Below are 27,697 nucleotides of genomic sequence, written 5' to 3'. Positions count from 1 at the left end.
GCCCAAGTCCATCAGAATGCACAATTGATATGAATGGATGCAGGTGATGATTCAGGATATTTACATACATGTTACCTGTCAGAGCCATATCTAGACATATCAGGGGTCCCATGTCACTCCAATGGCACACACCCCACACTATTACAGAGCCTCCACCAGCTTGAAAATCCCCTGCTGACATGCAGGGTCCGTAGATTCATGAGGTTGTCTCCATGCCTGTACACGTCCATCTGCTCGATACAATTTGAAATGAGACTCCTCTGACCAGGCAACATGTTTCCAGTCATCAGCAGTCCAATGTTAGTGTTTACAGACACATGCAAGGTGTAAAGTTTTGTGTCATGCAGTCATCAAGGGTATACGAATGGGCCTTCAGCTCCTAAAGCCCATGTTGATGATGTTTCATTTAATGGTTCACACACTGACACTTGCTGATGACCCAGCATTGAAATCTACAGCAATTTGTGGAAGGGTTGCACTTCTGTCATGTTGAATGACTCTCTTCAGTTGTCATTGGTCTTATTCTTGCAGGATCTTTTTCCAGCCACGGCGATGTCAGAGGTTTGTTCTATTGGATTGGATTTGTGATACCCATGATACACTTGCGAAATGGTCGTACAGTAAAATCCCCACTTCATTGCCACTTCGAAGATGCTGTGTCCCATTTTTCTAGAAATACATATCAGCAGCTTCAAAACTTTGTTCATCAGGCAAATACTCCAGATCCAACCTATTAAAGGAGCAACTGAGTGACTGGTTAATATAGATTGCTACAGAACCTCTTCTATGCACTTTACTACAGTAATTATAAGGGGCATTCAAATGAAACACAGTCAGCAGTGTAAAGTAACAGTAACAATTTTACTAACTCAAAAATGTAGCTATACACAGTACACATACTCAAAAATAGTCACCAAAACAGTTGGCCTGTTTATCCCATTGTGACACTAGCCAGTCGATTTCATCCATTCTTAAAGAAGCTAGTAGGCTGCTGTCGGATCCAGGTGTGGACGGGGTTGGAGGCCCATGCTGATATCCACTAACTGTTGGATCTCCTCCACAGTGATTCTGCAGTTGTCCAAGACTAAAGCATTCTCTTCTGCAACAATTTCCTGTGTGATGAAACAATGAGCCTGTCCTGGACGAGCATCGTCTTTCAGTGACTCGCACTCCTCAAGGAATCATTTGCGTCATTCCACAATGCTTGAATGACTTGGACTGTACTCTCACCATTCACATCCTTCATCTGTCAATACATTTTATGGCCTCTAACTCCCTCTGCCGCCAAAAATCGAATCACTTTTCATTGTTCCTGCTTACTTGCCTGCATGTTCGGTAGTGAACGATAACTTGTGTGACCACCTTCTCTTCAGCATGAAACCACACTGGCACTATGCAACATCAAACAGTGTGCACACAACAGTCTCTCTACCAACAGATGGTGCCACCATACCCGCAGTTATGTGGCACCACCTTAAGTGTAAGACGTAGATGCACAGACCAGTTTTCATTTGAATGACCCTCATATTTGCTATATTATAGTTGTCAAGTATCACAGCTGTAAGTCCACCATCAGTACACCAGGATTCACCCAAACAAAAAGTATGAAATTTATTATCTATGCCAAAAGTATTCACAAAAAATTCTTTATTTTTTATTCCTTGAATGTTCAAGTGGAAAATTTTAATATCAAAATTGTTATTCCATTCAGACTGAACCTTTTGGTGAGAAACTATAGTATGTTTTACACTCCTTACCTTATGGGCTTCTTCATCTTACTGCATTCCACTAAAAAATCATTTAGACTGAGAGGCAGATAGCTCAAAACAATGGGTATGATAGTAACATAGTCACAAACCTGAAAAACAAAATTAAAAGCAGAAAGTGAAAAACCATTGAAAACATTAAAACAGAACCAAACACAGTCACAATCACTCAGTACCATAACTACTACACTAAATAATTAGGAAAACATAAGAGAAAACACAATATGGCACACAATGACATACAAACCCAAACTCAGACAAAAAATCACCAACATTTTCAAAAGACAGGGAATAAACATAGAATACACAACAGACAGTCCAAAAATACACCCAGAAACTAACAAAAAACAGAGAGATACATCAGAAATACAGTGTAACACTTGTGATGGCAGTTACATAGGACAAACAGGGAGAACATTTGATGTTGGATACAAAGAACACTCGAGAGACTGGAAATGTGGGACAAACCACTCCACATTTGCAGAACACATAAGAGAACATAATCTAAACCAACTACTAGAGAAGGAGACATGAAAATAATTACGATCAACAACAAAAAAACAGCTCTGCACCCTGCAAGAAAACTACCACATACAGAAAACCAAAGCAGAAAAGAAAACCATGTTGAATGATCAAGTACATATACCAAACAACTCATTGTTTACAATAATAGATAAAATAATAGAATAACACAACAACAGAGTACTATTATCGTAATAATAATAATAATACCACCTAACCCCCTTTCCACACACTTGTCTGTGAATCTCTCCATTAAATTTTAAACCAAAACTCAAATGGAAAAAAAATCCATGCATGTATTTTCTCTCTCTTTCCTCAAACACACACGCACGCACGCACACACACACACACACACACACACACACACACACACACACACACACACACATTAGGTTGGCGATGTGTATGTGTAGGTAAACAAACCAAACAGGATGAGATACACAATGAACTCAAAGTAATTGCGTCTATATTAGTGACAGAAGACTGGCAGTGCATCACAACAACAAAGACAAACAAAATGAAAATTGGGAAGAAAAATGTTCAAAACACAAAAACATGCTTATGTTTCGTAAATAGAGCAGTAGTCTAACCTCTATTTGACCAGATGAGAGATAATACTGCTGCCGACTGAAAACAGGGAGAACTGTAAGTAATCACTCATTTGCATAAAAAGCAAGAAGTGAAATGTTTTATAATCTACAAATAATACATATCAAAACAAATGTGCATCATTATAGATCCCACTGATGATGCCTTAAAGTGAAAAAAGACTAAATGTGTCTGGGAAAATAAAATACAGTGCAACGAGAAAAGGTGCTTTTATTTTAAAAAAAAAAAAAAAAACAAATATTTCTCTGCTTGCTGTAGAGGATGGCCACGCAATCAAACTCATTACCTACAGTGAGGCTACAAGATGGATCCAGCTGGAGGCTGCTCTGAATGTACTATTGACTGTCAAGGCCTTTAATTAAATATTCATTTCTTTAACTATATTTTTACAGGAGATCATGCTTAATTTGCTTTGTCATGCTGAAAGGTTTTTTTATTAACCAATCCTATATTACTTTTTACATCTTTTATTCTGACTTTTATGCATCATTGTGTTATTTACATTGTTATACCAAAAACAATTAATAGACTCATTGTTACATTTTAATAATTTTATTCAGATTTTAAGTATGGATGTTATTTCTACACATTGAATTTTGTTTTAAGTTTTATTCTCAGGCACACATTTTGCCATATGAAATTGTTTTAGTTGTGACTGTGCAAAAATTTTGCTAATGAGTTCATGATGCTGATCGTTTATGTACCTCAGCACTAGAGCCCTCTACTGACTATAGTTATATTCATATAAGTACTGGACAGCCACAGACTGTCACCAGTACTTGCTATGTACCTATGTGTACAGACTGTTACATGATGATACTTGTATGAGGACACTTTTAATGTTATATATGATTGATAGCCACATTTTTTTTATGTATTCCTAGATTTTATGGACGTTTATCCCTCAGCCAACTGATCTTATTTTTGTCATTTTAGTGCTTTTTTCTGCTGGTAACATATCTGATGATGGCTGTAAGCCAAAACCAGTCATTATGAATTGTAGGGTGTACATGACCAAGGCAGACATTTATGAATAAAACAGCACAATGATTGAAACCTCCTGACAGACGAAAATTGTGTACTGGATGGGAACCTTGCCTTTCTTGGCAAATGCTCTTACCAACTGAGCTGTCCATGTCCCATGCTCTCACAGCTTTTAGTCCACTAGTAAATCTCTTCTATTTTCAAAACTTTCACTAGTAAGAGCAATGCCCACAAAAGATAAGGTTCTTGGTTTGAGTTCCAGTCCAGCACACAGTTTTAATCTGCCAGTTAGTTTCAAACCAGTCCACACTCTGCTGCTAGGTAAGAGATTTGTTCTAGAAACACTCACCTCATACACGATAATTTTTTAGAGTGTACAGAAATGTTTTCTGCAGAAAGTTCAGATAATCTGAGAATGGAAATACATCTTCCATTTTTTCGTTTGGTCACCAGTTTAGACAATAATTAACATCAAAGTTTTTTGTTTATAATCACAACTTTTGCAGACTGTCTGTCTTGAACGGGTGACTGTGCACAGATATTGGAACAAGCCTTCACGATGGTTATTTCCTAGTTTATGTTGATGGCACATTACAGATATGTACAAGAAAAAGTATGTCATTATTACTCAGTGATATTTGGCAAGAAGAGCCCCTACCTGAGGAAGAATGAAATATGGCATTTCCAAAATTGTTCCTCTCTTTTGCTCAGTTCACTACTGAAATGCTTTGTGCATTTTGTTATTATTAGCATTGTTTAGATGAAGTAGCTCCATGAAATCATAGTAATGTGATTATTTGACTTGTGAATTGGTTAGTATTACATTATTTCGACTTTTTAGTTGTGATCTACGGAAAAGTAGCAATACTTCTGTAAATACTGGTTTGCTTGAAAAATGATATGTAATTTTTTGATACCTTTTGGCATTATCTGTGCATAATTTAATTTTCTGTACACAAAGATGTCACCGTGTTTGCATAACACAGGGTGGGCAAAATGAAACTGGCCCAAAAAATATTTACAGTGATACTGATGCAAGATTGTCTCTTGTTGACAAACGTCACAGAAAATGCTGGAAATGGCCACTGTTGACATTGGTGCAGCTCTGTGCTCGATTTATCAAAAACTGTGAAACTTGCATAATTTATCAACACAGAGAGCATGAAATGCTAATGAAATATGTTTTCATACATTCCTAAATTATTTTTGGATGTTTGCTGTGCCTCTTATCTATGTCACTACTATCCAGCAGTAGTACCCAACAATAGTCAGTCATCATATTTGTTGCACATTGCCCCTGATAGTGTTGCTCCAATGTATATAAGGTCCAACGAAATCTTTTCCCACATTCATCAGAGACTTGTTCAAGAGCACCAGCAGGTAAAGAGTCCAAGTGTGAAGAATGTGCAGTTTTAATGGCATGTTGTAACTGAGATTGCAGCAAGACTATAGTGGTTCATTGACTAACATGTCACTATTGTCTGCTCTCTTGTTTCCAAAGAAATCACAACACAGCTTTTTGAAAGAATTCCAGCAGTCCAGATGGCTAAAAGCTGTGATAAAATCAAAATCATGAATAAGTTGTCTAATTTGAGGGCCAACAAATTCTGTGCTTTCACTTTGGCTTCACACAATGCAGGGTATTTCTGACATAAGCACATAAAACCATGTCCACCTTTGTCGACTGCAACAACAAATGACTTCATAAGTCCTAGTTTTATGTGAAGTGGTGGTGACAAATTCACCAACAGAACATTTTCTACATTCTTCCAACCATGTTCTATTTGTGTATGGGCAGGCCATATCTGTCTGTCATAATGACTCTTCCAATCACAGCTATCTCATTCAGAAAGAAAACAGCAATGATTTGTATACCCAGACTGTAATCCTACAAGTATCCCAATTACTTTGAAGTCTTTGCGGATTTGCCACTTGTGGCTGTTACATTGAATTTTATTCAACAAAACTTCCATATTGCTGTATGTTTCCTTCAAAATAGTGGTATAAGCTATGGGAACAGGAGGATGTATGTTGCTGTTGTGAAGGAACATCACTTTGATGCTAGTTTTGGAGCCATCAACAAATGGTCACCATTCTGGTTATACATGTTTCATTCCCGTAGCATTAAACAGACCATTCAGATCACTGCAGTAACAGAGTGAGTCTTCCATGTTAAAGGATGATGTAAAGGCAGCCTGATGATGTCAGAAGAAACAAACTCTAGCATCATCGTCTAGCAAATTGCACTGTTTCAGACGCAAACCCAAAAGTTCAGCCTTTTGCCTAAAAAAAAAAAAATTCAGATTCCTAATGAGTTATTCAGATCATTTTGTGTCAGGGAATGTGGCATCATTTCTTCATAATTGAAATCACAGCTTGCATTCTCCACATCTGTACTAGATTCAACCTTGGTTTCAACTTCCAATGACCACATGTCTGGAAGAACAGGGTCACGTAAGGAAGACCCATGTTGTATGGGTTGAATAGCTAACTTGAGAAAGGGATACTTGTTAGTCTTTCTATCCTTGCCATTCACTCTGTTATTTTAACCATGCAGAAATAGCAGTCATCTACGTGATTGGTAGTTTCCCTCCAGATCATCAGAATAGAAAAAGGCATTGCAACTTTACCTTTTCATTCACCCAACCTTTAAGATGAGGTGAACAGTTCACACAAACAATACGTGGTACCAATTTTTGCTCCTGATCACCTAAATTACACCCAAAATGAAGATCGTAGAATTTCTTCTCTATGGGTGTCATATGTCATCTGCATGATTTAATAGTGTACTACCCACAGATGTAACAAACATTATTTGGGTGATTTAAAGATACACATGACATTGTACAAACACTGATAGAAAATGCACCACTAAAACAAAACAAAACACTCAGCACAAGATATATTTATATTGCACTATTCATACTTGTGAACACACAGCCAAACGAAGGAAGGATGTCCTCATCACTCATAAGAACATGGTCTTCAGGAGCAACAGACAGTGAGTCACACGCACTGTTGATATGTTGTCAAAGATTAATTATAAGAAACGTTTTTGGTAGTCACATCAAGAGCGTGGCAATAATATGTTGCCTTTCTTAAGAAATTTACAAATTTGATTTTTATAATCAGTCTTGTGTAATTAAAAATTTTTAAAACTGAGGGTGCCACATAAACAAATATCATATTCATGCTCCGTGTGTGTGTGTGTGTGTGTGTGTGTGTGTGTGTGTGTGTGTGTGTGTGTGTGTGTGTGTGTGTGTGTGTGTGTGTGTGTGGAAAGGGGGGGGTCAGGGTCAAAATGCATAAGAAACATGTCCATTTCCGTCACTGAAAATTTTGTTGTTGATCAGTGTTATTTGAGTACACCTGGCTGTTATGCCTCACAGGTAAAAATCACAGGGAGAGAGGTGAAGTAGTTGAGGTGGGTAGGAGATTGAACTGCCTCTGCTGATTGTCCTGTCCTCATTGAACAACTTTTGACCTTGTGACAAGGTTGTCGAGGCAGCACACTTGCTCCATTCTGCTGAAAACATCCATAAAGTCATTCAACTTCTGTGAGTTGTTTGACATGGGGATAAAACATTTTCTCAACATACCAATTAGCATTAACAGTTTGGTTAAAAAAATTCATATTGTGACATGGGCATACATGTTGCACCAAACACTGACCTTGAGATTGTGCAATGGCTCTTCAAAGTACTGATGAGGATTTTCTGGTGCATAATGGTGCACGTTCTGTGAGTTAAATACCCTAAAAAGATGAACCAGGCACCACAATAAGAAATGAAAAACTGAGGATTCAGAAGTTCTGATGCCACTTCACTCAGAATCCATCAGTAGATACACATGCATAGACATGTGGCAGCAACCGACTGGTGCATAAAAGTCATGGTTTCCAGCATTTTCTGTGAGGTGAAGTTCTCCTATTCATAACAAGGATCATGCCCTCATTACTATTAAAATATTTTATGGGCAGAAAGTGGCCATTCCCACAGGTAGTCATGCACAGGCATCATCAGTTGCCACAAATGGTACAGTAGCAGACTGTAGTGGAGTAAGGGCTACTTTTCCTTATCATAAGAGCTGTCGGAGCTAGTAGTAAGATGGTGGAATTAGCTTGCAGTTTGAACAGCAAAAGGAACAACAAAATAGAGCAAATGGATAAATCATCTTAGAAATTTTGTTTATTAATTTTGCTTTTAATTACCTTAAAAGTAAAACTTTGGTGAAACAATTATAGGTGTGTTGTCTATTCAGAAGCAGCTGAAGTTTATATGAAGATTGTCAAAAATCTAATACTGAAATTTAATGTGCTAAGAAGTCAGTCCTGGTGTGGGTTTCATGTGGGACACTGTTTCACCTATGATCAACTAATGAGCATACTTTGAGGAAAGATACTATGTAATTATGCCACATTTCAAGGGAATTTCATATCACACATGTAACTGAAGTGATGATGAGTATAGATGAAGTAAAGAGAGTTTGTACAAATTTTTGAGTGCAGGAGGACAGCACAATTAGCTGCCTTGAAAAATATCAGTCAGTGAAATCTCTTTTTATTATTCAGGATGATAGCATAACCCATTAGTTACCTATATGCTAAGAATGTTATTTTCATCCAATAAGTGGAACATCTACAAGGGACTTGGAGTAAGAAATTGAGTGCTATGTATGTCAATAAAAGCAGACCAATGTCAGCACAAGGTTTAGTACAAGTAAGTACTTTATTCAAACAGCAGTTCCTTGTGTGACATATCTACCAGAGCAATTCTCTTGTGGCATCAATACAGCCTATTGATGAAATGTTAGGGGAAATTTATGACCAATCACAGAGGTAGTTCACAAGTTTCCCTGTAAAATAGTTTCCTAGGACTTGATGGAGTATACACAAAAAGAATAGGTTCCCTTAATAGTATTTATAAAGCAAAAACAGCCAAGTTCATCTTGACAGTCTGAAGTATGTAATGTTTGAAATGTATTTTAAATGAAGACCCAGAACCTTAGTAAAGGTTTGTCATTGCTGGTAACTGTTATGTCACTACAAACTCCTTTGAATCTTCATGGCTAAACCAAAACTGAATGAAACTGGTTTTTCTTAGGTTGTCAGAAAGGGAGTATAGCTTTGGGTGGATTTCTTGCACAAGCAACATTTTCAATAGCCTCATTGATTGTTCTATAGAATATTCCAGTACATTGTTTCACATTATTGTTCCTATGTTGTTTTCTGTTGTTACTGTGACCTTTGCATGTGGCAATGCTTTACAAATATAAAAAATTCATGTTTCATCATACTTCAGACACTGTGTTGAAGTGTAGATCTTGCCTATAACTATTTGTCAGATTGGACGAGGGGAAGGATTTACCAGTTCCATTAGGACTGTGCTTAGCAAAGAACCATGGAGTACCAACCAAGCTTTGGGTGATGACAGCTTTAATTTTTTATGTGAATAATCGTTTAGGGGGAAAACACAGGTTTGTGTGCTCTAAAATAAATGAATTTTAAATGTTACCTGAATAAATTGGAAGGTAAGAATGTAAATTTTAAACATACATTCTTTTGATTGGTGTAATAGTGATTTAAATCCTAAGAATATTGATGTAAAATTCACAAAAATGTATGAAGCTTGTGCTGAATGAAATAATTTTTGTTTCTTCTATATAAAATCATCAGTATTAGCTGCATGGTAATGCTTTTTGCTGTAGGTGTTCTTTATGGTGTGTTACTGTTGTTTCAGTATACAAATGAGCAAGCTCAGTTCCAGAAAGAGTTATTGGCTGAAAAACGGCGCATTGAAAGTGCTGAAAATGCTAGAAAATTGGAAGAAACAAAGCTCAGTCTTCGCAAATCACAATTACGGCTTGAGAGGAGCATTATGGAAAAAGAGGAGAGGGCAGCCATGCGAAAGAAAATTGCTGAAGAAAGAAAGGTATTCTACTAAATGTGATTGGTTCATTTTGCAACTATTTCTCCTATTTGTGTATTCAGTTCACGCACAGTGCAGTTACTAGACTGTTTATATCTCAGTTCACAGAAATATGTGTCCAGATACTCTGGACAGTAACCATCTAATTACTATGTATGCTGATGATACATCTTGCATCTTCTCGGCAGACAGTGCTGCTACTTTAAGTAGATACATACAGAATTTTGTTGACAACATAAATACCAATTTGAGAACAATAATTTAAGAATTAATACAGACAGAAAAAATGTAATTCCCATGAAGTCATGAGCATAAAATAAAATTCATTTTATCAATCGGAATGTTCTTGTAAAAGCATACTTTGTAAGTCAGTTTTTGAGTATATACTAATTCACACTAAAAAAGTGACTTTGCTTGCATTTCTATTGAACTGTTTGTCATGGTGTGTTAGCACTTAACTGTCCTTGTGTGGTAATATGTTAATCAAGTCAGTGGCAGTGAATGAGCAGTTTGCAACAGATGTTTCATTTTGCTCCAATGGAAAATTTTGTGTATGGAAACTTACTCATAAGAAATGAGAGTAAAGCTTCTGATTTATATACTTACCAAATACATAAAATTAAAGGTGGCCACCCTCAAACCAGGAACCATCTGAGTCCACAAACATCTGCATTTGTTTCTTCTGCTGCTCTAACCATTTCCGAATGTTGTTTTAAGAGGACAACTATAGTGTGCCACTACACAGCATATTGTGTGACCAGTGCATTGCCATGACCTGAGCACCACCTGTGAGTGGTTGCAGAGTGCTGGCCCTGGAGAGGATGAGGTAGGCAGTTGGTGTGAGATTGTAAACAATTAATGGCTTGAGGAAACAGTTACTGCCACCTGTGGTTGGCTAGTTTGTCCAACAGATAGGTGAAGTGGTGGACTCTGAATCTGAGATGAAATCTACTGGGTGTTCTGTTTCATTGTGGCATTGGAATTTGTGTTTATGACCAGCTTGAATGGATTGCATTTATTGACAGCACAAGGGAAACTAGACAGAAGCTCAGTTGTTTCTGCAACATGTGAGTGGCACTTGGATGACATATGGTAATATGGTGCCTCTGATGAGTGTATACAGGGTGAAACATATTTAAACCGACAAACTCCGGGAGGTTGTAGGGGACATCAAAACAAATATTTTTCCCTAATGTCATTTTTTCCTATGAGGAGTATTTAAACCGGTAGAGAAAGATTTACCTGGTGGCAAATTAATTAAACCAACAAACACTTTTCCATTTTTTTATGACCAAGAGACAACACATTTACAAAACCCAATTTCATTTGCAGTAGATTTTCAAAAATGCCTGCATTGACACGTAAACAATGGTTACACTGTCAGAACATGTTCTGTCTGACACGGGCAAAAACCCCAGGAGTATCCTGAATTGTTCCTGCAGCTGCTACTATACGAGCAACCAGATCCTCTTCTGATACAACAGGAGTTGCCTAAACAAGGTTGTGCATCTCTCCCCACACAAAAAAGTCCAGAGGGTACATATCTGGGGATCGAGCAGGCCATGATACAGGACCACCTCTACCAATCCACGTTTCTGGGAACCGTCGGTCCAGGAATCAACGCACACAACAACTGAAACGTGCTGGTGCCCATCATGTTTGAACCACATGTGTTGTCTTGTAAGGAGCGGGACGTCTTCCAGCAACTTCCTCAAATTTCAGCGTTCTTGCCGTGCAATGGCATCCCTGTCCAGGTAATCTGCTAAATGACCCGGCCTCACGCAGACATTGGTACACAGCAGCAAAGATCGTATGATGTGGGATACGGATATTGTTGTTGATAAACCCGCTGTACAGCTCGTCCATTGTGGTGTGCTACGTAGTATCCACCAACCATATCAATGTACTCACTCCAGGTGTATCGATCCATTAGTAAACAGAGACAATGCACTACTACACTGGTGGACAGCAGTTGCCTACAACTGAAGAGCGTAATATGCCCTCTAACAACTGAAGATCGTAGTAAGGCCTCTAACAACTGAAGAGCGTAATATGACCTCCACTGGTTTAAATAATCATCATAGGAAAAAATGACAGAGAAAAATATTTGTTTTGATGTCCCCTACAACCTCCCAGAGTTTGTTGGTTTAAATACTTTTCACCCTATAGATGGCACCATTTCATTGGTAAGCTTACTGCCCATTGCATTTGTTGTTTGGATATTCTGGCCTGTACTTGTGCTCAGGGACAGGACTCTAAGTGGTTATATGTTACTCTAATGCCATAGGTTGTAGTATAGTTTTAATTCCATAAGATTTTTTGTCCTGTCAATGTTTTGTAAGATTGCTGGTTTCATTGGATGCCTAGTGTAAAACTGAATAATTGCATAAGAATAGTTTTTGCAATTATTAATTCAATTAGTTTCCTAAAAATTTTTAGTTAAGTGATTTTAAATTAAGTGCTGAGCTCTAAACTGAGTTTTGTTACGAAAAGTATTCACCATTGTGTAAAGAGTACCTTGTGTAATAAGGTTGTCATTTATTTAAGGTAATTGGGGCATGTACATTCAGGTTTTACCTAAAAGTCCTACTTTGGGTTGCCATACAGCAAGGAAGTGTTTGTTTCAGTGAATTGGTTTGAGGCTGTGTAATTTGTCATGTTGGTAAAGGCTAATATTGTTCTATTTTTCACATGAGCAGAATGTATTGATATATAACTTGTATATAGTGGCCAATCTGAAACTAAAGTTATATCCCATGGTTGCAACTGCATCACTCCGAACCATTGTTTATACATGTACTGAGTTACCTAGTGGAAACTGTCTGTGACATCTTGTCAGCAAATCAGCCACTCACCTATGATAAGAAATTTTCTTTAAATGTATGGAAGTCTAATTTAACTTATTAATTGATTGCAAGTAATCATTCAGATGAAGAGATAGAAGAATGTTATGAGAACACAGAAAACTTAACAGAGGGAGAGAAAAGAAATGCATGTATTGTTATAATGGGTGATTGGAATGCGGTAGTTGGCGAAGGACCAGAAGGAAAAGCTCTGAGAAAATTTGGACTGAGAGAAAGAAATGAGAGAGGGCAAAGATTGTTGGAATACTGCAATGAAAATTTCATGGTAGTTGGAAATACTCTATTTGATAGACACAAAAGACGACAGTATACTTGGATATCTCGAGTTGACAACAAAAGGTATCAAATTGGTTACATAATGATACAACAAAGATACCAAAATTGCCTAAAGAGTGTCAAAAGCTATCCAGGGGCAGATATTTATTCAGATTGTTGGAATACTGCAATGAAAATTTCAGGGTAGTTGGAAATACTCTATTTGATAAACACAAAAGACGACAGTATACTTGGATATCTCGAGTTGACAACAAAAGGTATCAAATTGGTTACATAATGATACAACAAAGATACCAAAATTGCCTAAAGAGTGTCAAAAGCTATCCAGGGGCAGATATTTATTCAGATCGTATATTAGTAATAGCTGAGGTTCTAGTTAAATTGAAAAGAACCTAGAAAGGACAGAAGAGAGAGCACATTAACTTTGAGAAACTGAAAGACAAAGGATTGTGAAAAACTAGAGAATGCACATTGTGAAATCATGATGCAAGGACAGGAAACGGAATGCACAGAAGGAAGATGGGATCGTTTTAAAAATGGGACCAAAAAGGCAACTTTGAGTCAAGCAGAGAAAAAAGTAAAGAAATAATGGGTAACACCAGATATGATAACGACAGGGTGTAAATGACCCGGGACAACCGGGAGATCCGGGGAAAAACTGGGAATTTTTTCATCAGGGAGAAAACCGGGAAAAGTTCAGAAATTTTTTAAAATTCTGGGAATTTTTCATTGTTTTAGTTTAATTTTTTGTAATTTTGACTCGTAAGAACCAATACTCTAACAAAGGATATTACTATATCCTGCTACTGCAGTATAATACTGCAGCAATAAAACATGAACCAGAGAAAGAAAACGAAAATAAAACTTAAATTGCAAAGGAAATGCACCATATACAACAACAAAACACGGTGCTCATACAAGCATCTGCCAACAGCAAAATTTGTCAAAGTCTTTAGAGAGAGTATGCGATGCTTCATAACAACAAATTGCCTCCCATGAATGTGACGTCACAACTGTTTCCATTTAGATTCATTTTAGCTGTTACGAGTGGGCTCATGCGCATGCGCAGTTGAGTTGACGAGTAGTACTTTCTCCCACTTCTGGCTACAGAAATGTGGTTTTTGGCTGTTGGCAGTCGCATCAAGCAGCTAGATGCAACCGGGAACAATTTTACTCCTGCACCCAACCTGACAGATTCATGCATGCGCATCAGGTCTGGATGTAGGTGGTGAGGTGAGGTAAATTATGTAAACCAACACAAAACAATTCTTTGGATACAAAATTAATGTGTATTTGTTTGTGTTTAAAGATGAGTGGAATAAGTGAAAGAAGTTTAAGTGCTGCAAGACATCGTTCTGAGATTGAGGCTGCACATCGACAGATGGAAACTGAAATGCTCATTTGGCAGCAAACACTTGACCAGAAACAGAAGGAAAGGTTGCAGAAAGCTGAAGACACTAGGCTGCATCATCGTGAGACTTATCGTAGGGTATGTTCCACCATTTTGTTGTACCATTAAAGAAAATGATTTGAATATATGTATTCTAATGTAAGTAGTTAGGAGGGTAATATTAACTGCTCATTCAGGTATGAATTATTTTATCCCATCAGAACTATACTGTTTCTGATAGACATCAATTCCAGTCCATAAACTGATGATAAATTTATTAAATCTGCTGTACATAAAATACACAGTAATTTTTGTGATAATGCAGTGTCCTTTTAGGAATGACAGAGAAGAAAAAAGTAACAAAATAACTAACCTGTATCCAGAAAAGATCAGGGCCCATAATTATATGTCAAAATAGTTGGAGCAGCCAGTAGCAATAACTAGCAAAATAGGTAATTGTGTTTAGATCATTACAATGGAGGGGTAGTAAAAATGAGCAGCACCAGGTGCATCAATCAATGTTCTGATGTTAAGGTAATAACCGTATGTTACTCTACATTGTGGAATTATCCCTACCATACAATATGAGAAGTGAAATGGACTACAGTCTTGAGGACTTAATGACAAGATATTTGTATATAGATAAGTTTATGGAAGAAGTAAGGAAGTTGAAATGTTGAGGCATCATAATCATCCGTGTAGAAACTTGCTTCTGCAGTTGAAGTCACACATCAGAGTGATAGCACATTACTTGATGACAGCTGATTCAAATCATGGTGGGCAAAGACATTTCTGTTATCAGCTTTAGTATAGCGAAGGGAGGGTGACTGGTGACACATGGTTTCTTATCACCAGATTGTGTGCCAATGCTGGTGGATGAAATTCCGATCCTCTCTGCATTGTGTCATGTAATGGGTGACATTGACAATGCAGATAATGATCTGTTTATAGGATGGGAATGCTAACTTCGGTAGCCCCCTTCGTTCTATATGAGATGTGTATGCTATATGCTGCCACCTGCACACACACACATTTCACATTCAACACACTGCTCTGAAGGAAATCAAATGATCTTAGTATCAGTGTGTCACATATTTAGCAATAAAAATGGATCATTGTGTTTGGGTTTAAACTGATGACTGGCCATCCATATGGGCAATACCCAAAGTGTACCAAATTTTGCTAGACTTCATTAATATTTATGAGAAACCTGGAAATTGCATCTGCAATGCCTTGAAAGAAGAGCAAGAGATGGGAGAGGGGCCGTGAGTGTTCAGAAATAGAACTTGAATGACTGGACGACAGTTGCATGTGAAATGGATGTGCCCAACTGAATGGTAAGAAAAACAGAAACACCTCAACAGTCCACAGGGTGTCCATATCATACCTTAAATCCAGCTGGCTTTGGGCCAGATGTTATACAAAGTCAGTGTTTGACACACAAATACATTGCACAATCTCAATCTCGTGCCTGCTTCTATAGAGATGAGGCACTTAACAATTGCAACAGTTGCAGAGGGACTGATAAAAACCACTATGGCACAGTTGTGAGGATTCATCAGTGGAGGTTTGCTGTAGCTAAAGGAGCAGATCAATTAACAGGAAAGGTGTAACCTGAATTTGTGAATGACATGAATTCTGAGTTATTGGGAGGTGGTTCCTTTCCTGTTTATTGACACATGTTGGTTCCACAAAGAGAGCTTCTCCTCAATTTGTACATGATGACCATATTTTCTGGACTCGTCATAAAAACAGAACAAGAGGAGAAGGTTCTATTGTTTGATCAGTGTTTTAACCTCTGTATCTTCATTTGATTTACACTGAGATGACAAAATTCATGGGATAATGATATGCACATATACAGATGGCGGTAGTGTCACATACACAAGCTATAACAGGGCAATGCATTGGCAAAGCTGTCATTTGTACTCTGGTGATTCATGTGAAAAGGTGTCCAATGTGATTATGGTCATATGACAAGAATTAACAGACACTGAATACGGAATGATAGGTGGACCTAGATGCATGGGACACTTGATTTCAGAAATTATTAGGAAATTCAGTATTCTGTTATCCACAGTGTCAAGTGTGTGCTGAGAATACCAAATTTCAGGTATTATCTCTCACCACAAACAATGCAGTGTCTGATGGCCTTCACTTGACGACCACGGGGAACAGTGTTTGCATAGAGTTGTCAGTGCTAATAGACAAGCAACACTGTCTGAAATAACTCCAGAAATCAATGTGGTATGTACAACAAACATATCTATTAGGACAGTGTGGCGAAATTTTGTGTTAAGGGGCTGTGGCAGCAGATGACCAATGTGAGTGCCCTTGCTAACAGCACGAAATCGTCTGCAGCGCCTCTCCTGGGCTCATGACCATATTGGTTGGATCCTAGGTGACTTGAATACCATGGCCTGGTCAGATGAGTACTGATTTCAGGTGGTAAGAGCTGATGGTAGAGTTGGCTTGCAGTGCATATCCTGCAAAGCAATGGACCCACATTGTCAACAAGGCACTGGGCAACCTGGTGGTGCCTCCATGATCTTGTAGGCTTTGTTTACATGGTCTGGACTGGGTCCTCTGGTCCAACTGGACCAATCATTGACTGGAAATGGTTATGTTTGGCTACTTAGAGACCATCTGCAGCCATTCATGAACTTCATGTTCCCAAACAACAATGGAATTTTTATGGATGACGATGCACCAAGTCACTTGGTCACAGTTGTTTGCAATTGGTTTCAAAGAACATTCTAGACAATTTGAGCAAGTGGTTTGGTCACACAGACCACCTGACATGAATCCCATTGAACATTTATTGGACATAGTCAAGAGGTCAGTTTGTGCACAAAATCCTGCACCAGTAACACTTATGCAATTATGGATGGCTATAGAGGCAGCATGGCTCAGTATTTCTGCAGGCGACTTCCAACAACTTGTCTATGCCATGTCGAGTTGCTGCACTACATTATGCAAAAAGAAGTCCAACTTGATATTCAGAGGTATCTCATGCCTTTATCGTCTCAGTATAATCTTCTTTATGGGAAGTATCTTGTCTATGAGACACATACATACCTGCAAACAGCAGTTGCTTTTGATGTTGTTCGTGTAAACCCAGCATGGTTGGAACATATAACAGAACTTATTACTGGTGTGCCTGCACTTGAACCAGAGTTAGTGGGGCGAGGTCAAGTGGAAAAGGAGGCATCTAATTTGAACAATTACTGTAAATGCCTTCTGGCTGTTGACAACTATTTTGGCTAACAGATTTTGACTGGAATATTTGTAGATTAGGTTTCAGTATCTTATAATGTACTGTAACATTTTTAGTTATTCATCACACCTGAAGGTTTGTTTCATAACCATGGCAACTTTCTGCCAATAATTTATCATTCACTAAGTAAAGATTTACTTTGTATGTGTGTGTGTGTGTGTGTGTGTGTGTGTGTGTGTGTGTGTGTGTGTTTGTTTTTTAAAGTTCCTGAAGTTCCATCAGCTTCCCATTCATCCCTACCACTTTTTCACAATGTATAAAATAATACTCAAACCCACTTTACCTACATCTAATTTGATAGTGACATGGAGGCAGTTTATTTTTTTGTACTTCATCTGTATTTTTAAAACTTGGTTAAATACCCAACGAACAATGAAAAAAACTAATTTGTGATGTGCTTCAACAATTGGGGCACTTTCTGCTACCACCACAGTTGTATTCAGCAGTAATTTATCATTCCTTGATTAAAATTCAACTGTTTCACATCATACAGTTGTGTACATATTCATGACACTGTTTCTGCCTTACCACATACGCTGAAGAGCCAAAGAAACTGGTACACTTGCCTAATATCGTGTAAGGCCCCTGCGAGCACGCAGAAGTGCCACAACACAACATGGCATGGATTCGACTAATGTCTGGAATACTGTTGGAAGGAAATGACACCACAAATTCTGCAGGGCTGTCCATAAATCTGTAAGAGTATGAGGAGGTGGAGATCTCTCCTGAATAGCACGTTGCAAGGCATCCCAGATATGCCCAATAAAGTTCATGTCTGTGAAGTTTAGTGGCCAGCGAAAGTGTTTAAACTCAGAAGAGTGTTCCTGGAGCCACTCTGTAGTAATTCTGAGTGTGTAGGGTGTCGCATTGTCCTGCTGGATTGGACCAAGTCCATCAGAATGCACAATGGACATGAATGGATGCTGATGATGAGACAGGGTGCTTACATACATGTGCCCTGTCAGAGTCATATCTACAGGTATCAGGGGTCCCATATCACTCCAATTGCACACACCCCTCACTCTTACAGAGCCTCCACCAGCTTGAACAGTCTCCTGCTTACATGCAGGGTCCATGGATTCATGAGGTTGTCTCCATACCCTTATACATCCATCTCCTCAATACAATTTGAAATGAGACTGGTCCAACTAGGCAGCATGTTTCCAGTCATCAGCAGACCAATGTTGGTGCTGACGGGACCAAGCGAGACATAAAGCTTTGTGTAGTGCAGTCATCAAGGGTACATGAGTGGACCTTTGGCTCTGAAAGCCCATATCAATGATGTTCTGTTGAATGGTTTGCATGCTGACACTTGTTGATAGCCAAGCATTGAAATCTGCAGCAATTTTCAGAAGGGTTGCACCTCTGTCACATTGAATGATTCTCTTCAGTCGTCATTGGTCCTGTTCTTGCAGCATCTTTTTGTGGCCACAGCGATGTTAGAGATTTTATGTTTTACCGGATTCCTGATATTCGTGGTACACTCATGAAATGGTCTTATGAGAAAATCCCCATTTCATTGCAATCTAATCTCAGAGATGCTGTGTGGGCCAACTATAAGGCCATGTTTAAACTCACTTAAATCTTGATAACCTGCCATTGTAGAAACAGTAACTGATGTATCAACTTTAACAGGCACTTGTTGTCTTATATAGGTATTGATGACTGCAGTACTGTATTCTGCCTGTTTACATATATCTGTTTTTATTTTTTATTTTTTTAAGTATTTACTTGGGAGCAAACTGCTGAGGTCATCGGTCCTGCTCTATATTTGAATATACAGGGTGTTTCAAAAATGACCGGTATATTTGAAACGGCAATACAACCTAAACGAGCAGCGATAGAAATACACTGTTTGTTGCAATATGCTTGGGACAACAGTACATTTTCAGGCAGACAAACTTTCGAAATTACAGTAGTTACAATTGTCAACAACAGATGGCGCTGCAGTCTGGGAAACTCTATAGTACGATATTTTCCACATATCCACCATGCGTAGCAATAATATGGCGTAGTCTCTGAATGAAATTACCCGAAACCGTGTCTGGCGGAATGGCTTCACATGCAGATGAGATGTACTGCTTCAGCTGTTCAATTGTTTCAGGATTCTGGCGGTACACCTGGTCTTTCAAGTGTCCCCACAGAAAGAAGTCACAGGGGTTCATGTCTGGTGAATAGGGAGGCCAATCCACGCTGCCTCCTATATGTTTCGGATAGCCCAAAGCAATCACACGATCATTGAAATATTCATTCAGGAAATTAAAGACATTGGCCATGTGATGTGGCCGGGCACCATCTTGCATAAACCACGAGGTGTTCGCAGTGTTGTCTAAGGCAGTTTGTACCGCCACAAATTCACGAAGAATGTCCAGATAGCGTGATGCAGTAATCGTTTTGAATCTGAAAAATGGGCCAATGATTCCTTTGGAAGAAATGGCGGCCCAGACCAGTACTTTTTGAGGATGCAGGGACGATGGGACTCCAACATGGGGCTTTTCGGTTCCCCATATGCGCCAGTTCTGTTTATTGACGAAGCCGTAAAAATAAGCTTCGTCAGTAAACCAAATGCTGCCCACATGCATATCTCCGTCATCAATCCTGTGCACTATATCATTAGCGAATGTCTCTCATGCAGCAATGGTAGCGGCGCTGAGGGGTTGTCGCGTTTGAATTTCATATGGATAGAGGTGTAAACTCTGGCGCATGAGACGATACGTGGACGTTGGCGTCATTTGGACCGCAGCTGCAACACGGCGAACGGAAACCCGAGGCTGCTGTTGGATCACCTGCTGCACTAGCTGCGCGTTGCCCTCTGTGGTTGCCGTACGCGGTCGCCCTACCTTTCCAGCACGTTCATCCGTCACGTTCCCAGTCCGTTGAAATTTTTCAAACAGATCCTTTATTGTATCACTTTTCGGCCCTTTGGTTACATTAAACCTCCGTTGAAAACTTCGTCTTGTTGCAACAACACTGTGTACTAGGCGGTGGAATTCCAACACCAGAAAAATCCTCTGTTCTAAGGAATAAACCATGTTGTCCACAGCACACTTGCACATTGTGAACAGCACACACTTACAGCAGAAAGACGACGTACAGAATGGCGCACCCACAGACTGTGTTGTCTTCTATATCTTTCACATCACTTGCAGCGCCATCTGTTGTTGAAAATTGTAACTACTGTAATTTCGAAAGTTTGTCCGCCTGAAAATGTACTGTTGTCCCAAGCATATTGCAACAAACGGTGTATTTCTATCGCTGCTCGTTTAGTTTTTGTTGCCGTTTCAAATATACCGGTCATTTTTGAAACACCTTGTACATGCCTATACCAGTTTGTTTGCCACTTCAGTGCACAAGAAAGCATGTAATGGAATACATGCGCAGACTGTAGCTATCAAAACACCTAAAGATTGAGTGGATGATATTTATGGCATTTGACTGTACAACTTCTTTATTTCATATTACTATCATGGTTACAGCCTTAAGCATTAAGTGATTACAGCCTTAAACCTTGGGTGGATAAATAGAAGAGTTGAAAAGATTATCACCTAAAGACTGTTCCTTGTATTTCAGAAACTTATTATGTGATAGAAAATGAAATTATTTGTAACTGAATGCAAAATTTATGCGTCTTTTCAATTAAAAAAAATGAAAGAAAAATAAACACTTGTTTTAGAATATGTTTTTAAATCTCTCTTTGTGTGTCTAGAGAGTGGCAAGTGCAAATAGAGTTGAGGAACTGCGGCACCAGGAGAGGTGGCAACAAGTGCGTGAAGAAACAGAAGCTGCTTTGAGAGAATTGCGCCAGCACTGTCGTGCACGTGAACAGAGAGCTCAAGAGAAATATGATAAGATGTTACAAGAAAGAGATCGTCAAATAAAAGGACAAAGGTGTGAAACTTTTTGCATCGTGAATTATGTATTTTAACATTAAAACAGTATATATACTTAAAGCTGCATCTCTTAGAGTGACTATCTTACCATTCCCCACTCAATATTACTTTCATATAGTGCATGTGATATTGCTTATTGATGGTTTTGTGCAGGCGCTAACTGCCATAGGAATGAGGATTTGTTTTAAGCATACAAAGTAAGCTGTGCCATTAGCATACAGCCTTTCAAAATGTGGTTTAATGATAGGCCTCTCTGTGGTAGCCACATTTTGCATGTTACACATCTCCTTTGCACAGAGGCAAATGCCAAGTTGTCTGACAGATTATCAACATTAGCTGCCTTTAGATAAGAGAAGCTTGATATTTCACTTTGGCAGGTAGTTAGTGTCACTAATCTTCTAATTAGTCCTAGTGTGTCTTTGGTTGAACAGGGAATAATGCTTGCATTTCTAGCATTACACAACATATTTTGTTCATGTCAGGGAAATCAGCTGGACTTGCTGCAAGTACTCTATTATCATAAACTGCGGTTCAGTTCATTGACAGTGAAATTGTATGTATTGCCAGAGGGTGATGATCTTGATTGAACCCTGCACCAAGAAAGACAGATCATGTCCCACCAATACTAATATGTACAATTATCCTGCCTCATTTATTTTTAGTAAAAGACTTCTGCTACTGTGTTTTTTATTTCTTTGTTGATTTTCTACACTTTATTTTATTGTTATAACATTTTACCAGAAACATTACTACTCACATAATAAGTCCAACTTACAATAAAGATTGCAAGTTCTATATTTTTGTCTTAGTCCTTATTTCACAAATTTCTGGATTTAATTGGTGGGTTCTTCACGGATGCAGTTGGGACAAAGGAAGGTCACATGCTCAGAGAGACAGAAGCACTGACTGCAGGCTTTGCATTGAGAGTTGGTCTCTTTGTCTTTTTTGGGGCCACATGCCTCACACTTTGGACTCTTCTTCACTTTTTTTACCAGAGGAAGAATCACAACTTGGCTGCAGAACTAGGAGCAAAGACCTTGAGGGACTGCTGCAGAAGAAACCTGGATGCCTCCTGCCACTTGTGGAGATAACGTTGAATAAGGTTAAGGGCAAGGGTTTTCAGGAATTGTGGATGTGTCAAGGTTACCCCATGCAAACTAGATCATTTGTGCATTGATTTCAGCTATGTTGAGCAGCCTTAAGAAGATCCAGAGTCACCCTCTTCTGCAGGTGCAGCTCACGTCAAAAGTGCAACACGGCTGATGGACAGTGTCAACACCACCTTTGGTCTTACTGTAGTGGGTAATTACCTCAGGCTCCTTCTTGTCCCTAGTCAATTCGTTAATATGATCATCACAGAGAAAGTTGGAGAGAAGAATCACAACCCTCTTCTTTTTGGAATGTAGGACACGTGGATAATCCTGTTACTGAATGCAAATATGCTGCTGCAGACTGGAAAGCCAGTGGTTTCAGTGAATTCCTTAGGTAGGTCCTGTTTGTTTCTCCAGATTGCTCCAACCAGGATCATATTGTGCTTGAATAGGAGTGCAATCACCAGTGGCATGCTGGTGTACCAGTTGCCTGTTGTTAGGTGTCATCCTGATCTGAAAATCTTGGTTATGAGCCATTCAACCACATTAGCTGGGGAGTTCCTTCTGGAAAGAAATGTCAGGTTCCTTCCCGATGTACTGATGAACACCTCCATACTGGAGGTGTATATGCTCCAGTAGAAGTGAAGACACAGGTAAAAATGTGTTTTTCCAGCCCCTGGTGTATAGGCTGTCCTCCACAACAAGCATGTTGTGTGGGAACAGTATCAGCCTGCCAAATAAGCTTACTTTGCTGGGCAGCCTACACATCAGTGGCAAGAAATGGTTTTCCGGGCCCCACATGACAGATGTGCTGTGTTGGAGTAGTATCTGCCTGCTTTATCAACCAGCTTTGCATGGCGGCCTTTACATAAGAGGAAAATCAATGATTTTCAAACCCCTGAGGTGTAGCCTGCCATGCATGACAGGCTTGTTATAGGAACTGTATCATCCTGCTTTATTGAATTGTATTGCAGGAGCCACAAGTGGCAATGATCATGGCTGGGGACAGGTTGATGAGAGAGCAGGGAATGGACAAAGGGAGGAAGTGAGCAGAAAGAGGAGAGGAGGGGGAGATGCATGAGGCAGATGGAAGATGTAAAAGGATAGTGGACAGATGGAAAAGGAAGAGGAGGTGATGGAAATGGAAAGGCTGAGGGGGAGGAGAATATGGACAGAGGGAGGAGGTGGAGGAAATGGATAAAGAGAGGCAAGGAGGAAATGAAGAGACAAAGAGAGTGGGAAGAAGGTTACAGATGCATAGAGGTGGGGGGGGGGGGGAGGGGGGAAGGAGGGAGGGAGGGAGGGTAATGTGGACAGATGGAAAGATCAAGAGGTAGAGGTAGACACAGATAGAGAGATGTGGTTTTTCACTGCTGCTATGCCAGTCATGAGTGACAGATGCTTTTTATACCTGTACTACTCTTACCATTATATATTATTACAATTTCACACATAAATAACAGTTGTTTTGTACCTTGGCTACTGGTGTGTGTGTGTGTGTGTGTGTGTGTGTGTGTGTGTGTGTGTGTGAGTGCACACTTGTGTACGTGCATACCTGTGTGTCTGTCATCAGTTTTCTAACATGCCTGTGAGAACAGTGCATAAAATTCTACAAAACATGTTGCATTGATATCCACACAAAGGTACGCCTACTATGGAGTTGCTTCATGCTGACCTGCCAGTAAGCCAAACATTTGCTCTAGAGTTTCTTGCTCACACGGAAACGGACCGTGAATGGCGGAATGGCCATGGGATATTCTGTGGACAGACAAAGCCCATTTCTGTCCCCAAGGACATGATAATACACAGAATATGGGCAACAGAAAATCCGCTAGCACATCAACTAGTACCGTTTTATTCTGGTGTGGGTTAACAGTTCGTTTATTGTAGGGCCATATTTTTTTGAGGAGATGGGTACTGTGGGTCCTGTTATCTGTACCATCACTGGTAAATGCTGTGAGAGTCTTTTTCAGACAAACATCATTTCAACCCTTCAACAGTGTAGATGTGTGGGTAAGATAATTTTATGCAAAATGGTGGTCCCGTGTGCATTGCGCAACCAGTGAAGCAGTTGCTGCAAAGGTATTTTGGAAATTGTAGAATTATCAGCTATCATTTCCCCATGGCCTGGCCATACAGATCACCTGATCTTAAACTGTGTGACTTCTAACTGGTATTTTATGAAATATGCTGTGTTCAGGGCTCCGATTACAAACATAACTAAATTGAAGGCATGAAATGCACAAAGCATACTGAACGTGACCCCTGAGAAAGTCTGATCTGTTGTGGAATATGCCGCGTCTCGATTTCAACATGTGGTAGAAAACAGTGGACGGCATACTGAATATGTCTTGTGTCAATCTCATGAAAATTAAAAATCAGCTTAACTGCTACTTTTTATGTGGTTTTTGGCCTCAGTACAACTACAAACCAATTTTTCCCATCTGATCTTGTATGAGCTTGCAGTGGTGGATGTGTGGATGTGCTAAACTACCTAACAGTGCCACAAACTTGTTCAGTCATGTACATTGCACAGTACAAGTGGTTTAATGTGCAACTCACACCATACCCATCCTATTGCTATTAATCTGTCATTTGCAGCCGAACCTATTTAAGTTATGATGCATGCAGTGTCATCTAATAGGAAAATTTCTGTTAAATTCTTGTTTTCCATAATGTTTCCTGCTTCTTCAATAATATCCCATTCAAATTTGATGTCATTCTGTGGAGCAGTTCCTTTTTTACAGTGTTTTGAAACTGGAACTTTAATTATAATTACCCTTATATGAGTCAGGCCAATACATAAGTCAGAGCAGATGAGAGAGGTATCCCAGGGTTCATCTGTTGTGAGAGAAATCCCACACACATCGTACCCTTGTCAATCCAGTTAAGTGCAAAGAGAGTTACAGTGTAAAGAATGCCTTCTAGCCAGGACATTTGTTATCATAAAAGTAAGAAGGCCAAAGAACATAATGGATACAAGTTGGACTGGCAATAATAAAATGAGGTTAGAGAACCTCCAACCTGTTATAGTCAAACTGTTAAAGAGGGCAACAGTACCCACTATTTGCCAGAGTGCTAACCCTAAAATAGAAAATAGGGTGCAGCAGAAAAATGGGCTAACAACATCTAATCACATTTAAAACTGATTAAAAGAGAAATGACCAAGGCAGGTGGCAAAATAAGTAGGGTCGGGGATCCCCCAGACCCAGCATGCAGTAGGAAATGCTCCAGTGCCAACCACATTGCCCCTTCCCTGGAAGTACTTTAAAACATTATAGCTGAGAATGCAAACAACTTTCACGGAGAAAACAGAGAACCAGTTTAGCTATCCATGAGTCATCCACCAATATTAATGGCAAATAATCTGGAAGGCCATGTTTAACATGAATGCCAGAAGGAGGATTCATTTCACCAAAATGTGATCTGCTGTCTGTAAGGCTTGCAACCACAATGTGGGGATGGCTTGTTATGTAAAATGAAACTATGGATTAATTTGGTATGATTGATGAGAGACAACATAGGGCAGTGGATTCCTTCTGGGATGAACCAAAGAAGGAGTACCATATGGCAGTAGTCTCATTGATAGTGCATAGTTTATTAGAGGAGGCAGTGGCCTAACAGACACTGTTCCATCTGAGAGTGAGGAGAGGTCTCATTTGCACATCCAAACCAACACCTAGGATTGGCGAAGTGAATGTTGGATGAATAATTGCTTCTCCACCAGTTCATGACTTGGGACACAGAGAAACACAAATGAGAAGGCAGAATGACTAAGATCAGAGAGAAATCTGTGAATAGCAGATATTACACAATGACAAGGGTAACACTGATCAATAGCTCGAGCCACGCGGGTTTAGCTGAGCGGTCTAAGATACTGCAGTCATGGACTATGTGGCTGGTCCTGGCAGAGGTTCGAGTACTCCCTCAGGCATGAGTGTTTTGTGTGTGTGTGTGTGTGTGTGTGTGTGTGTGTGTGTGTGTGTGTGTGTGTGTGTGTGTGTGTCCCCTTAGGATAAGTAGTGTGTAAGCTTAGGGACTGATGACCTTAGCAGTTAAGTCCCATAAGATTTCACACACACACACACACACACACACACACACACACACACACACACACACACACACCACAATAGCCTGAAGATTGCTCATTGAATCAGTACAAATTGAAATGCAGTTGAGGGAGGTTTGTTTAATAAAACATAGGACTCTGTTGGCTATTAGGTGCATCATGAAAGCTCTGCACATTCTCAGCAACAAATTATATTCCTGACCAATGGAAGATGCAACAGCAATCTTTTCTCATCCAAAGTTTTAGAGCCATCTGTGTAAATAACAGTAGCAGATGCTGAAACATCATGGTGGTGACTGAAACTTGAGGTCCTTGAAATATATCAGTCCTAGGTACAAACAAATTTCCCCACAGAGGGCCTCCAGGTGCATTCCATCTGGTAATCTCACCCTGAGGGTGGATTTCAGGGAGTCAGTGTCCCTTATATGCAAAAAGAATATGCTATGTTGGATTATTAGAAAATTGTCAGATGGTGATAGCATAAGTGAGCAAGATTTCGATGTGCAAACAATACAGCTATTTCCACCAACATACCTTAGTGAAAGATCTTGCTATGTTGGATTATTAGAAAATTGTCAGATGGTGATAGCATAAGTGAGCAAGATTTCGATGTGCAAACAATACAGCTATTTCCACCAACATACCTTAGTGAAAGATCTTGCTGATAACCCCTAGAAAATTCTGGTCATACAAAGATTACTAAGTGGGTTGAAGGCTTCTATCCAGTCACTAAGCAGTGAGTCTGGGGTGGCAATAGAAGACAGCAGAAAGAAAGATGAATTTTGAAATTTCGTGTTCAAGAAATGCGGGAAGATCATTTGATTGCTGTGCAGACTCCCGCATGAAGGAGATAGAAATGGGAATCTGTGGTGTAGAGAAGTAATTGAAAGAGCTGAAAACAAGTAAGTCGCCATATTCATATCAAATCCCATTTCAATTTTACAGAGAGTACTCTGCAGCATTGGTCCCTTATTTTGCTTGCATTTATCACAAATCACTCACCCAGTGCAAAGTCAGAAGTGACTGGAA

General features: G+C 39.3%; 1 protein-coding gene across 9 annotated transcripts in view; it reads left to right on the top strand.

Moving 5' to 3' along the window:
- The window catches only part of LOC126299316 (coiled-coil domain-containing protein 177), a 265,518-nt gene that overhangs the window by 210,039 nt on the left and 27,782 nt on the right, over positions 1 to 27,697 (top strand). For all 9 annotated transcript variants that reach the window (XM_049991135.1, XM_049991137.1, XM_049991138.1 and 6 more), the window contains 3 exons: positions 9,620 to 9,811; positions 14,258 to 14,437; positions 21,322 to 21,503. In XM_049991135.1, coding sequence (XP_049847092.1) covers positions 9,620 to 9,811; positions 14,258 to 14,437; positions 21,322 to 21,503 — 554 coding nt within the window. The remainder of the gene's footprint in view (positions 1 to 9,619; positions 9,812 to 14,257; positions 14,438 to 21,321; positions 21,504 to 27,697) is intronic.

This window comes from Schistocerca gregaria, chromosome X (assembly GCF_023897955.1).
Source record: "Schistocerca gregaria isolate iqSchGreg1 chromosome X, iqSchGreg1.2, whole genome shotgun sequence".
NCBI classification, from domain to species: Eukaryota; Metazoa; Arthropoda; class Insecta; order Orthoptera; family Acrididae; genus Schistocerca; species Schistocerca gregaria.
The sequence above is the reverse complement of the archived record's forward strand: the minus strand, read 5'-3'. Positions and strand labels throughout refer to the sequence as shown.